Source organism: Ostrinia furnacalis, unplaced genomic scaffold (assembly GCF_004193835.3).
Source record: "Ostrinia furnacalis isolate ACB-3 unplaced genomic scaffold, ASM419383v2 OfSCF7469, whole genome shotgun sequence".
Lineage (NCBI taxonomy): Eukaryota > Metazoa > Arthropoda > Insecta > Lepidoptera > Crambidae > Ostrinia > Ostrinia furnacalis.
In genome coordinates this window covers 312,962-328,253 of record NW_021137708.1, presented here as the reverse complement: position 1 = coordinate 328,253, position 15,292 = coordinate 312,962, and the positions used below count along the sequence as shown (strand labels likewise).

General features: G+C 38.7%; 1 protein-coding gene across 1 annotated transcript in view; it reads left to right on the top strand.

Annotated features, from left to right (window-relative positions):
- Positions 1 to 571: 571 nt before the first annotated feature.
- Positions 572 to 15,292, top strand: part of LOC114364780 (ATP-binding cassette sub-family A member 1) — a 59,322-nt gene continuing 44,601 nt past the window's right edge. Inside the window, exons 1-9 of the mRNA XM_028321083.1 lie at positions 572 to 1,139; positions 2,998 to 3,127; positions 4,097 to 4,194; positions 5,786 to 5,903; positions 11,837 to 11,922; positions 12,471 to 12,629; positions 13,078 to 13,306; positions 14,564 to 14,731; positions 15,156 to 15,270. Coding sequence (XP_028176884.1) covers positions 954 to 1,139; positions 2,998 to 3,127; positions 4,097 to 4,194; positions 5,786 to 5,903; positions 11,837 to 11,922; positions 12,471 to 12,629; positions 13,078 to 13,306; positions 14,564 to 14,731; positions 15,156 to 15,270 — 1,289 coding nt within the window. The 5' untranslated portion in view covers positions 572 to 953. The remainder of the gene's footprint in view (positions 1,140 to 2,997; positions 3,128 to 4,096; positions 4,195 to 5,785; positions 5,904 to 11,836; positions 11,923 to 12,470; positions 12,630 to 13,077; positions 13,307 to 14,563; positions 14,732 to 15,155; positions 15,271 to 15,292) is intronic.

Below are 15,292 nucleotides of genomic sequence, written 5' to 3'. Positions count from 1 at the left end.
CGATAAGAGTAATTCCAAATCGACTCCTATATCGATTACTAAAATTGAATAGGTACAAAGTTTGCATTACGAGTTGCAAAATCTAACTTTTTACTAACTTTGGCTTGTTGTCAGTATCAGTCGAAACTACATACAAAAGTCGATTCAATTGCAGTCGTGTTTTTGACATAAATATTGAAATAAATCTCAGTTCATAGAGGAAAGTAAAACATTGTCTCAGTCTATGCTTGAGATTGATTGAATTGAGTTTTGTGTGTCGTTCTGTATTGAGGGCAGAGGCGAACACATTGACGTCCGATCGACGACAACGACGAATACGATCGACGTTGAGTAGACCTAGGCAGTTCTGAATCACTATGCCCATGCCTTTCTATTTTGTCAAACAAAAGTCATACTTTTATCATTGCTAAAATACCATACATCCATAATAATGTGAGAGGAAATAATAGATTGGTGATGGTGAATGATCAAAGACCTGATTGAATAATCGATACCAAGAATTGAAATATAGTATCGCACAGCTCTATGAATAACAGCAATCAATAATTTATGTCATTGTTGACATGTCAATCATATCCGGACGAAAGTAGTCTTTGCGACTGCGCTTACTTTTCTCTCGAATTTAATAAATATCTACCTGTTTCAACTTTGTAGTGCATCTAAATAAATTGTCTCATCAGGAATAATTTCTTGTTTGAGCTTTTATTATAGATAGGTGCTCTAAATTATCCTTCCACATAAGATTCGGATATAAAGTTTTATCTTTCTGTATTTATCTTTATCCCATGTAATTACGATGTTTAATGGTCCTAATAATAAGTGAAATTAACATAATGATGGTTCAGTTGTGTGCGGTCATCGGCTGGAGTCGTACAAGTGTTTGAAATTTGAAATATTTGTGTGAGTCACACACAGCTGTGGGTTTCGATACCGTGAAGTGAAATCTAGTTACAATGAATATTAGGACGCTTGGTGTGTTGATGTGGAAGCATGGGGTGGTCCGTAAGAGACGGTTCATCCAGACGGCTATGGAGTTCCTGGCCCCAATATTTTTCTTCGTCATCCTCTTCATATTTAGAGACAAAATTCATTCAAAACCAACTCATGCTGTTGGTGAATTTATAGACATCGAGCGGCCTGTAAGTATTATTTTTTAAATTCCAGTAGCCTTTTATGATATCAAATTGTCATATGATTTGTTTATTTTATTTTTCTCATTGTTTTTAGTTTTTTTTTGTGGTTCTTTTGTCACTCACTTGGGTTCCTTCAGCTTCTGCCAATTTGCGCTGCTTATCCACATCACTGGGCCTGCCTTATTTTATATGATTGAAAAGCTTTTCATCTTTTTGTTACCAAGTTCGTCAACCATTTTTTTAGTGGTTTTTTTTTTGTTTCAACGTAAGTATGGATTTTTAGTGTACATAATTTTTTGATTACATTTTGTTTAGCAAATAAAATAAAATCGGGTAACTTTAAGGGCTCTATTTCCCCCAAGCACCATGATGGTGCACCCAGTGGCGCCACCGTGCCTATGGCTTGCCAAACAGAGACTCCATGTACAGACCAGAATTGCCACACCACAGCCACAGTATCAAAATGGAAGCAGACGGAGGAGTGTGCAGCAAAAGGCTCTACTGGTGACCGAGTGAGTGAGACAGACAGCGCTGTGCATGTCCGTGCTGGTAGTGCTGCCAAATCGGCTTCGCAAGTGCGCAGACGTAAGGTAAGCTACTCACTATAGAGCTGTATTAGAATTTTTTGAAGGTGGCCGCTGGTTGTGCCGCCATGGTGTTCCTGTAAAATAGAGCCCGTACTTTACTATTTCAGAACGTCTATCAATTGGAAAACATTTTTTTTATGCTGCTGCTATTGAAGAACTCAAAATTTCTTAGTGTCCTTTTATCAATGATGTAATACACACACAGTACACAAATAAATCATATTATGATCTATTAGGGGCTTCCTAATCAGTGCTTAGTTTAATTAAGTCTGTAATTTTGATTGTTCAGTTGAAGTTACTATTTTATTGGTTTAGAAGAGGGATGACTATTATCTGAAAATTATTTCCCATTAGCACTGATCACCAGGCACTTTTATTGGGTTTTTCTTTCACTTTGTATTCACTATCAAGTTAAGTTTTAATCAGTTGGTACCTGTTTGAGTTACCCCAGTAGTTTTTGCATCAAATTTTCATCATGATTTTCAATTGTCTCAAAATATTGTTTTACCCTGTGACAAGTCTTTGGCTAGTTTGTTCTTTTGGTCTATCTTCAGTTGTTTTCTATTCAACTTGAAATCTCCAGCAGAATCCTCAAACACTTTAGATTGGAGTTACTCACATATACTCACGGGTTTCCTTAACGACCGGTTCTGCGCTGACTGCATCCAGATTCTTCCCGCAACCTTCAGCTGATCGTAGGTCCACCTAGAGCACTGGTTCCCAAAGTGGGGGGCGAGCCCCCTGGGGTAGGTGCAAAGACCTTTAAAGCGGGGCGCGAGCCATCTGTGTACTTAAGTATAAAAAACTTGCGACCGCTGAAAGAATGCATTCCAGACTGCTCGATACGACCAATAAATAATCTTGACTGGAGGAGGAGGCGCGCGGAATTTTTTGTATGGTTGAAAGGGGGCGCGTTTCAAATAAGTTTGGGAACCAATGACCTAGAGGGAGGCCTGCCCACACTACGTCTACCGGCTACTGGTGGTCGCCACTCGAGAACTTTACCCCAATGTCCATCAGTTCTACGAGCTATGAAGTCCAGCCAGAAAATCTTAGATGTATTTTGGCGGTTGTGCGACGTCGGAGCGGTGTCGTTGCGTCGTCTTACATAGAAATATCTGTGGCGAGCATATGAGCGGTGCGACGCGATACGGCGAAATCTTTTGCGGTGCGGCGCCGCAACGCATCGTGTGCTTTGACTCTTATGTGGTTAAAACAAATGTAGATAACGAGCGATCTATCATCACACCTTTGCTCCAAAAATTTATTTTTTACAGGAAGCGATTCCACTGAACAGAACAATGGTACCACCGACCGTTTTGTACACTCCCGACACAAATCTCACGGCGATTCTGATGGAAATTGTTGGGGAAAAACTGAACCTGAAACGTTTGCAGTCCTTCTCAAGTACGTTTATCAAATCAATTTCTTTATTTGCTATAAATATCACCTGTTTGCTTTGTCTGCTTTTCTATTCAATTCATTTTCGAGGCGACAATTTGCCAATTCATGGATCGATGGTTGGACGTAGTACTTATTATTATTCTGTGGTACAATCCCCATCGACCGCTAGACTTTTGTGATGAACACAACCATTATTTACCGGAGTATTAATAGTATTACTCTGCATTACAAATTACACGCTCTTTAATTTGCTGTGCGTTAAGTATTTATCATCATCAGCCTATTTCAGTCCATTCCTGGACTTTTCCAGGAATGGACTGAAATAAGTGAAATAGGTGAATGGACTGACATACACCTCATTAGGTGTATGTCGGTAGGTCTATTCCGTTTCCGATGCCATTACATTAGTCATTTACAGCCACTCTGACCCTTATATTCTTCCTAACTCCATATTGCTGTAAGGCATCCTACGCTGCCAAGACGACAGCCCTAACCTCCACTCCAGGGGCCTTAGACAAGTGGCACTTTTTGATAGAAATCGAATCCTTTTACGAAGCTAAGTAGAATCCGTACGACTTCGCTTATAACAACCGACTGTTTTAGCGACGCATATTTTTGATTTGATTGGTTGATTTGTTGAGAAATAACGTAAAAAAATACTTCTTTGACACGACGTAATAATTATCATCGGTCCTTTGGGCGTCGTTATAATCGGATTTTACTGTAACTACATAAAAAAACGCCAGAGCGTAGGCATTTCGAAATTAAAAATGTCACGTTTTGCCACTTGTCTAGGGACTTAGGGAATAGAGAAGCAGAACTCTTCGACCCGACATCCAACTGTTCTACCACAGACACGCCCAGCCTATTCCCACTTCACCTGCTAAGCATGGTCATGTCATATACTTTTGTCCAATGTCAGATAGCAGTTTCATTAAACTCTATAATAAATGTGTATGTATTTTTAAACAGGTGGTACTGGTAGAGGATACATGCCATTCACCAACGATTCGGATATCTTCGACTTCACCAAAAACATGCGGCCCGATGAAGCGATTGTGATATTTCAGGTACGTCTTTATTTTACTCGATTACGTTTACTTCATAAGACCTTCATCATCATCATTTCAGCCATAGGACGTCCACTGCTGAAAATAGGCCTCCCCCAATGACTTCCACATCGCACGGTTGGTTTAATTTTTTTTTCTTGGTAAAAACTGTATAAAGCCATTTTATTTCATCACCAAAAGGATAAAATCGTATAATTCTGTAAGAGTGACGCGAATTATGGCGCGAAATCAAAGAAAAGCGTGAAATTGTTCACATGTATATTTTCTGACCTAAAATCGTTTTTTCACGCACAGATCAAATACGATAAAAACTGAGGCTTAACATTTATTTAAAAAATAACGTACAGAAGTATAAAAATAAAAAACCATAGATTGAGCAACTCAACCATAGTAAATCATCAATGCACAATGATGCTCAAAGTCAGATCCTTAAAAGAATACTCCATGACTAAATGACGGTTTAAGCAAACAATACTACTGCCGCTTCAAACACAGGAAGTTTTTCTAGTTACATAGTACATCATTGTCAATACACATTAACCATGCAAGATGTAACTCCCCAACGCTATTTCCGAATTTCCGTCTATCTATCCTTCTTCGTCTTAGCAGGCCTGTTCATCTCCGCGAGTTTACATCGAAAACAAAACACGCACGATGGCCCACCTACAGGATACTATTCGACAAGGCCTCACATACCAGCGAACATTGACTCACGCACGCGTATTCTTGTGTATGATGGAAGGAAATAAAGAAAATGGTGTACTAAATACTGTGCAGTATTTCACTGCCTAAATAATAATAAAAACACAGAATGTACTTTTTTAAGTTGCCTCAAGACACTGAGAGGTAAATAAGTAGTTAATATTATTCATGATAATTCATGCTAACTAAATCATGTATTTCCTCCGCCATTTTCCGCAGTTTGGCACCTCACGTCACATCATTTTGCCGAAGTCAGCCCTATAGCTTCGGCGCAGTGCCGATCACTGACGTTTGTCAACAAAATGGTGCTTGACTCTTGAGACAGGCTAAATTACACCATATTGTTAATGACATTGAGCATACCCTTTTCTAAATACCTTCGCGAAGTAAAACTTCTGTACGTAGTACTTATTTATTATTCTGTGGTCTTAGCGAAATGAGACCTTTTAGATTTAGCTAACCAACAAAGCTGACTAACGTGTACACCAAAAAATTAGGTATTTTAGTAGCTTAAAAACCTAATTGATTGCAGCGAAGTCAATAATGTCAAGGTCATTGAGTTAGTGAAATTTCTGTTTCAGTACATTTTTATCATAATCTTTTATACAAAATATTTTGCTGTGTGTACTAGTTTTATGACTTAGAAATGGGTGTACAAACGTCACAGTAACACTGATCTCTTTCTTATGAAGTTGTAATAAGATCGATTATAAGTACTGATGTTCCGTCGACGATATAAAGATCTTTAGCGAACAATTAGACCCTATACATTTGATTCCCTTGCCTGTTAAACCTTCTGGTGCCACCAAATTTTGAACTTAAATGTGATAATATAAGGTTCGAAACCAATAATCTCTCTACCAGTAAAATCCTTTTTTTTTTTTTTCAGAACGTCTCGGAAGGTACCTGGCCGAAAAAGCTCAACTACACGATCCGAATGAAGACACCCTTCAAGACGCACATGACCACAGCTATGGACGGCGGATTGATGCCACACCAACGGTTTGGTGAGTGTTCAATAGTTTTAGACTCCCCGCAAACCGCCGACTTATAGTTGGGCCCAATTCTACTAATTTGTATGAAGAATCGACCGATACCAGTGTGCGCACTTTCATACATTTCCATACTGATTAACAGCCCGATTCAACTATCGGCCAACAAAAAGTCTGTAAGAATGCGCGCCATGATAAAATCTTATCGACGATTTTAGACGACAAATGTATGGGCTTATCATTCAAAATCGATAAAATGTCTCGATAAAAGTTTATCGTGGTGCGCATCCTAGACCTACAGTAACGTCAAGATTGCGGAGATATAAATGCTAATTGATATAACCCTCTATTTGACCCTAACCTGAACTGTGATGTGCTGTCTGTAGAAACTTAGTTGAAAAGTTTTTTAGATCCTCTAAATCTTCTTCTATTGAAGAAGATTATGAAACCTTGACAATGAAGAAAATAAATTAGTTGTCTCTTTTTGTAGCTAAGCTTCGTTTATTTTATTGAAATATCGACCGATTATTATGTAGCATGTGCAGTATTCGAGTAATTCCTATTTTCACTGTCAATACAATTACTACCAGCTTGGAACGCGCTTGAAGGTTATAAAAAATAATTGCGGTACATAATCGTAACATATTTAATTTTTATTGTAATAACTGATAATATCAGTATGATAAATAAATACTGTGAATTTTTACTTAACATTTATGTTTGTTTTTCCTCAATATGTCCAGTTTAGTGTTTACATTATTACATAATATTGTCAATAAGGTAAACTAATGTGCATTTTTAAAAAAACCTTTAATAAATTATACGATGACATGCATGATTGCTCCATACGTTTTCATTGATGTCTTCTAACTTTAGCCAAGCTGCTGTAATAGCTGAACCCAGAATTATATATTTATGTATACTTATTTTGCAAGTAGTTGCAGACCACCAACTTTTTGTCGGCGATAGTTGAGCACGATTCTAATTTGTATGAAATCGAAATCGGTCTAATGTGCGCACTTCCCTAAATGCCCATACTGATTAACTGCCCGATCGAACTAATCGGCCGACGAAAAATCGGTGGTCTGTCCCTAGGGTAAGATGTATTTTTTACCGATCTTAGGATTTAATAAGCTAATAGAGACTAGAGTCCGATTCTAATGCCCGTTTTCACCATCAATCCCTAATTTTTAAGTGACCCCTATACCAACAAAATTCATATTACGTGTTACCATAGGGGTCACTTAAAACTTAGGGATTGATGGTGAAAACGGGCATAAGTGTCATATTTACAATACGGGTCTCAATTAAGATTACCCGGCCTGGTTTCGGAATTAAGATTACCAGCTTGTGCGTACTCATCTTCTGCTAATATGAAAGTTCATACTTGATCTAAAGGTGACTGACTGACTGACATAGTGATCTATCAACGCACAGCCCAAACCACTAGACGGATCGGGCTGAAATTTGGCATGCAGGTAGATGTTATTATGACGTAGGCATCCGCTAAGAAAGGATTTTACGAAATTCCACCCCTAAGGGGTTAAAACGGGATCCACGCGTACGAAGTCGCAGGCGGCAGCTAGTTAGAATATAAAAGCTCAAGCCAAAAATCTCATTAACCGGACCATAGTCATAACTTATGTAACGAGATAGGTACCAAACATCGATTACTTTTCCCATAACTAATACTACTCTCAAATAACACGTCAGTTTGTTTGTAAATGCCACCGTTGGTAGATCCGCACAGAGTACCTAAACAATTTCGCAATGACGTCTGTAGTCTGTGGTCAGCTACCGTGACGTTGCGGCAATATTGCCTGGTCGCAATCGAAAATAAATTGAATTGAATTGAAAGTAGCTTTATTTTGGACTATCATTTCAGCCACAGGACGTCCACTGCTGAACATAGGCCTCCTCCGCTTGGTAGCGGCCTGCATCCAAAACCATGCACCGCATTATTTATTTTTGATGGTCTTAGGAAAGATGATAATGTTTTGGCGTGATATATTTTTTCCTTTATTCTCAAAATATCAGATTCTTAAAATATTAGATTAATTAAAATAGATTACCAATACCGACCGCAAATGTAGTACAATTTTTTGAGGTCTAACTATCATACACCTCGAATTAAAACGAACGAACAAAATAACTCAAATATAATCTTAACGTAACATACATTTTAGGCGACAACTGTGTTATGTTTATAAAAAAATTCGCAGAATGCAATATAACTGTTACTTTTGTAGTTATTCTTTATCTTTATGTACCTACATACCTTGTCCATTGTTTACTACGGGAAGCACGTTCCGAATAATTAACTTACTAATGCATGTACCAGGTGATTCATACGTGGACTCGTGTTACATATTATACTGTTATGTATTCAGTTGAATTTTATACTTACATGATTTGATAACCTTGATTTTGTAACTAAAAAATATTTTTCATTCTCCTTTACATATGAAAACAAATTAAATTGAACTTGGGTCCAATAGAGTCTTCTTAAGACGAATTATTCACTAATACAATGTATTCGCTATTATAGTATAGCCTGACCAGGAACATAAAAACCCTGGCATAGAGGCGCATCAATTGCATTTGATAGTGCAACACTGAGTACAGTCGTACCTGTGTTAAATTAATAGGCTAACTTTATGTATCAGGATTCAGGATTACGGGCTAATTTAATATTTTCATAAATTAACGAAAACATATTATTATAGGTAATCTGGTTTAAATAAATTAAATGAAACCATCAATCGAGATAGTAGGATTTATTTTATTATTCATCAATAATCAAATTCAGAACTTGAATATTCAACTGCAATGTCTGCTCATGAACGCTTCAAACTCGGTACTTCTTTCCCAATTCCATAAAATTCAACACTTAGAAAGTGACAAAAAACTTTAAAATAGGTAGTTGAAACAAACCACAGCTAATTTTCATAGTGGACTGTACTATACGATAAACATGTCAGTCAATTTGACAACCTTTGTTGGAAACATTATTCAATGAAAATATTGTCCGAACCCTTGGTATTTCTCTTCGACAAATACTTTTACACATTGTGAACCACTTTTCTTTCACGACTATAAAAAGATTTTAGCAATTTCATTCACAAAATCAATTGCGCACATTTAAAATAAAGTTTGTTTACACTTTGACAGCAATAGACTGACATGCAAGGTGACATGTCAATGAAGTTTTTAGTTATTGTTGCCATTAAAAGAAATTAGTACCATTAGATTTCCGCAACATGGCGAGGGTTTTTATGTTCCTGGTCAGGCTATAACTACTCGCGAAAATATTATTATGGTAATTTAGTTAAGATTTTAATTATAATAGGCAAGCAGTCAAGTAACTTAGTAGTAACATATGTATAAGAACACCGTCATGTAGTTGCTACTTACAGAACAACCTTTAATATTATGAGTATGTTCTTATTAGTATATTCTTCCTCTTATCATGGTAACATGCATATGATTATAACTTTTCAGAACCGTATGTGTCACATACTGTTTCTTCGAATTCATTATAATGAACTGCCGAGTACCTACAGTAGTTTATTTATACTAGCGGTTGATATAATATGTGAACTAGCTAAGTTTGGTGATGAAAAGGGTAGCGAGGGTAGCTGTTATTTTTCATCATTATTACCAACTAGCTGACCCGGCGAACTTTGTTCCGCCTTAATGGCAATAAATAAGCAGACTTTTTTTTTAATTTCGAACGGGATAAAAAGTATCATATGTCCTTCTCCTGGCTCTAAACTACCTCCCTGACAATTTTCAGCTAAATCGGTTCAGCCGTTCTTGAGTTATAAGTGGAGTAACTAACACGACTTTCTTTTATATACATATATAGATATCATATAAATAAAATAAATATTTATTGCCTTCGAACCTTAATTATACATACAGGCTCAGTCTTCATCATCATCCTTCTATGGTTTCCCATAATTAGAAGTATAAGGGCCTCCACTAAAACTGCAATGTATGGATAATATGCGCTGGCGCGAGTTAAGCCTTAAACCTAAGTATTATTTGCTTTTATGGCGTGGGCAGGCCTCCCACTAGGTGGACCGAAGATCTGGTCGAGTTCGCGGAAAGAACCTGGATGCGACCAGCGCAGCCCGGTCGTTATGAAAATTCTTGGAAGCCTTTGTCCAGCAATGGACGTCATTGGGCTGAAACGAACGACGGCATTACAAAACATTTTAATTAACCTTTTAGAACTACCTAATAACAATTCCTTTTAGACCTCGTTTATTAATTTGCAAGCTCTGAATTACATAGAATACCAATTAATTAAAATAGTGTCCTCCCAGTTCCATAGCTTACCTAACCCATGCAATTATTTTGAACCCAATCGATACTAGTCCAAACCAACATGTACTGTTTAGGTACACTCACCGTTCACTATGTACTCTTACAATAATAAAGGCTACCGATGCACGTGTGAAATGACACACTGTAAATACGAATGCAATATTTTATAACCATATCACAATGCAGACGTGCTCAGTGCTATCACTTCGGATGACAGATCATGCGTACAGTCAGCGTGAAATAGTTCATAACTCCCAAAGTAGCCAAAAAGTTCGCAACACGTCTTTAAATTTGAAATAAGGTTGGTTGTCAACTTTTTGACCACTTTAGGTGTCACGAACTATGTGACTGCACATAGAAGACACTGATGTTATTAGCCTAATGGACTGGCTGAATCAAGATCCGAGGAACGCAGATTCGAACCCTGCCGCCGACTATTGTGGTGAACTCACTCGTAACAAGCATATTTAACTTACCACGATGCGTTTCTGGGACTTAGTTTATAAAAAATACTTAATAATAATTAAAACTTCCTTAAGGTTTTGCATCCTTTCTGCATTACTTAGTTGTCGTTTGGCGGTTTTATAATAGCAACTAATGTTTTTTTAATGTATAAGATTTGCTTAGCTTGATTTGACGAAGGGAATTGCTCCTCAAATACCTCAAATGCAAATAATTTGTGATCAAGCCACGCCCTATATCATAAGTATTATTTTAATAATTTAACTGACAGTATATTACTGTAGTATAAGAATGCCCAAATGAACTCAGCCTCTTGCCTTTATCATTTTAATGTCAGAAGCGTCGTATTCAAGCAACGATCTTTCCCGCTTAATTTTTGGAAGTGTATGATTATACCTACGCTTATCTTGTCAGTCACTAATTAACAGTAAGGGACATGTTGTTGTGTCGTATTTATTCGTAATAAATCGTTATATTCATTAAAGTCAAATTGATGGCGCCAGGTTTGACAGTACCAACGGATATTGTTAAGAGAATTTGTGTGGAAAAGGCGTTATAAATGACGATTAACTCAGTCAGTGCCTGAGGTAGCAGCGGCACGAGAGGGGTGACATTACATAATATGTTTCATGTCATAATATTATTATGACGTGACAGAGCATACAAATCTGAAGCATTTCTGCAGGCTTGCTGATATGTGACGTCTCAAAAACGCTACGACTGAGCTACGCGCTAAGGTCTAGCGTGTATAAAGCAGTGTTTTTCAACCTGTGGGTCGCGACCCCCTGGGGGGTCGCTAAGCCTCTATACGGGGGTCGCGAGAGGTCCTAAAATCCTCAGTAATAAAAACAATAATGGTAAGATAGCATTTATATGAATTATGCAAATGCATAAATGTTGTATGGATTGAAATATTCGGATCCTACGCCATCTTTGTAACATTATAAAATGCATGAAAAAAAAAGCGAGCGGTCGGGGGGTCGCAAAATATTTTTTCATACCAAAATGGTAACTTTTTGGCTAATTATGGGGGTCGCGTCATGAAAAAGGTTGAAAAACACTGGTATAAAGCATGATCTGATTGAGCACTAAATATACTTTTCAAAAACTCCGTATACCTTGTGGTTTACAAATTGAATTTTTATTATTTCTAGGAGCGATGTACGAGCCTTTCATGCGACTCCAATGGGCCATAGACACCAGCTACATTCAGATACTGACCGGCAAACCAGTGGAACAGGTGTGTTATTTTACGTATCATTACCTAACACATGGTATGGAATAAACAGCCAGCCACCCCACAGTTGGGAGTAATTTCTATGCCCTGCAAGTCAAGTCACTAGGACAACAAGAACCGGGTTTTGACATTTTGGAACCGGGTCATTATGTGGCCCGAAGAAGGGGTTCTTAATTTTATTTATTTTTATTTTATGTAATACAGAAATGCTGCTTTACTTTGCAGTAAGAGTTCTCTCAGACTACAGACTCTTATTAGCTGATAGTTTGGTCGGTTTCCAATTTGTATGAGAAATCGGCCGTAACCATTTCGGTGTAATGTGCGCACTTTCATACTGGTCCATACTGATTAACCCAACCAAACTATCGGCTGACTGAAATCTGTAATTTGCGGGGACTCTAAAGCCCGTATTCACAAGCATTGAGGTCTCACAGTGCGCGTGGACGCACCGGGTGACACACGAACCAATCGCAGAGCTCTATTCAATGCTGTGCGTTCGATTTTTTGCTTCACTTCACATACGGGCGTAATTGTTTTTGGTGTGATTACAGAATGTGGTCTTGCAAGAGTTCCCATACGTGAAGTTCTCAAAAAGCGACTCCGCCGAACTGGTGACTGCAATCCTGTTTCCCGTGTGCTGGCTGTCCTTGTTCGTCAACTTCGTGTTCCTCATGACGCGGCTGCTGCAGGAGCGAGCCAGCGGGATACAGGTAGCTCGCATACGCAGCACACAGTGACGTCACAGAGTGCCCGCGCGTGAAGCTCTCCAAGTAACTCCGCCTAGCTAGTAATTTTTATCCTAAGGTGGTCTCGTAGCTCAAATAGCCTCTTTAATGCTCATGCAAAAACCTGACAATGCAATATCATGTTGAGATAAATCTGAAGAAAGGTGAATATTTTTTTCACACAACTTCTGTTAAAAAAAAAATTAGGTCATGAAATTTTTAAAAGTTACAAATTTAATCATAACTTCTAAACTACGAAAAATCTTAACACATACACTGGGGGTGGAATCGATAGGTATGGTCCTCATCACCTGGCTTCGGCTTGACACCTTACAGGAAACACCCTGTATTATAAAGTGAATCGACATCAGTCCCAATACTTATCTTGCATTCTACAGCTTAACTTAAAAATCTCTTCTATCTTTCTTTACAGGAGCTAATGAAAATGATGGGCGTCTCCACCAATGTCCTCGGCATGACTCACGTATTCAACGTCATGGGCCCGTGCCTAGTTTACTCGGTGGGCGGAACCATACTGCTAAAGACGGGCGACTACACGCTTCTAGAAAAATCCAACGGGTTCCTGATATTCTTCGCGCTGTATTCACACTTCTTCGCCACTATCGCGATGGCGTTCGCTTGCAGCTACATCGCTAAGAGCAGTGAGTGTTTTGTTTTTCGTCGTTCGCTTGTTTTCCTTATGTAGTCAAGAGGGCGGGACCCTGCTTAAAACGGGCGACTACACACTTCAGGAAAGATCCAACGGGTTCCTGATATTCTTCGCGCTGTATTCACACTTCTTCGCCACTATCGCGATGGCATTCGCTTGCAGCTACATCGCTAAGACAGTAAGTGTTTTGTTTTTCGTCGTTCGCTTGTTTTCCTTATGTAGTCAGAAGGCGGAACCATACTGCTAAAGAGGGGCGACTACACGCTTCTAGAAAAATCCAACGGGTTCCTGATATTCTTCGCGCTGTATTCACACTTCTTCGCCACTATCGCGATGGCGTTCGCTTGCAGCTATATCGCTAAGAGCAGTAAGTGTTTTGTTTTTCGTCGTTCATTTGTTTTTTCTGGTGTACTCGGTAGGCGGCGTCTTAATCCTAAAGACGGATCCTACTACAGCCTTCTGGAAAAATCCGTAGAAAAATTAAATCAATAATGTTTTTGTCATTGTTTGTTTTTGAGACTCATGCCTTTTTTTCACCATTAATCCCTAATTTTTAAGTGACCCCTATGGTAACACTTAATAGGAGTTTTGTTTTCATAGAGGTCACTTAAATGAAGTCGGTTGAAAATAGGGACTGATGGTGAAAACGGGCATCAGTGTCATTATCAGACTTAGTGTAGTATCTTAAAATTCTTTAGGATTTTGGCTAAAGAATAAGACCTTCGTAACTCAACGACTCTGGCTTTTAATGGTAGGAAAAAGGACATTGTATAAAATTATATCACGTGCGTACCTATCTATCATCTTTGTCTCCTGCTGTTTTGTCACTTTTGTTATGTTGCAACTATACATAATGTGTTTTAAAAGTGTTTGCAAATAAACGATTTATCAAATATACGGTTTATGACTCAACAGGCATACATCAACCCAAGTGTCCAAAAAGGGTGGTTTAGCCATCTCAAATATCTATAGTGGCTCTTACCTTAATAAAGTCACCTTGAAATATAATTTCCCCCTTGAATAAGTTTCCCTTAGCCTCGAATAAGTTGAAGATGTCTGTTCTTCCAGCACAATACATCATAACCCTTGGGACTCTTGCCTACGTGGTACTGTGGGCGCCTGCTAACCTCCTCTACCAGAACAACATTCCGAAATCCCTAGTACTGGCGACCGGCTTTCTTCCCTACGCGCCTATGGGACCTTATCCTAATACACATAAAGTTGTAATTCATCATATCTTTTCTTCCAGCACAATACATCATAACCCTGGGTACCCTCGCCTACGTAGTGCTGTGGGCGCCTGCTAACCTGCTCTACCAGAACAACATTCCGAAATCCCTAGTACTGGCCACCGGCTTTCTGCCCTACGCGCCTATGGGCTGGATTTGGGCGGAGATTGGCGCCCTGGAGAAAATTGGTAAGTGGGAAAAACACCACTATGTACGGGACTATTCCCACCTCTCATTCACCTGTGTAGCCAGGAATTACGGCTTGATCTCCAATAAAAACTTAACCAGTGAATCTAAGTTTGTCTCAGGGAAAGATGAAGCATAAAAATCTTACCAATGCCGTTAAAAAACCGTTATAAACTAGCTCTGTGATTCGAAAAAGCTCATATCTGCAAACAAACTCATTTTAGGCTTACATCTAACCAGCATATCGTTTTGCTCTCACCCAGGTTGTGGTCTGATATTATTGTCTTGATGGTCATGACGTCATACTAGGTCATACACAACCAAGTAGTCTTGACGCTGGCGACCAAATTATTACAGACTAGCGCTCAGGTCCGAGCATTGCTCGACATAGATTAAGCTTATCATAAGAAATCCTCTCTCTCCCAGGTCAAGGCCTAACATTTACAACGATGATGTCGTCACACACCAACAAATCTGGCTCAGCCATCGCAGCGATGACGTTGCTGGGACTGCAAGCGGTGTTCTTCTTCGCGCTCGCGTGGTACTTCGACCACGTGCGGCCC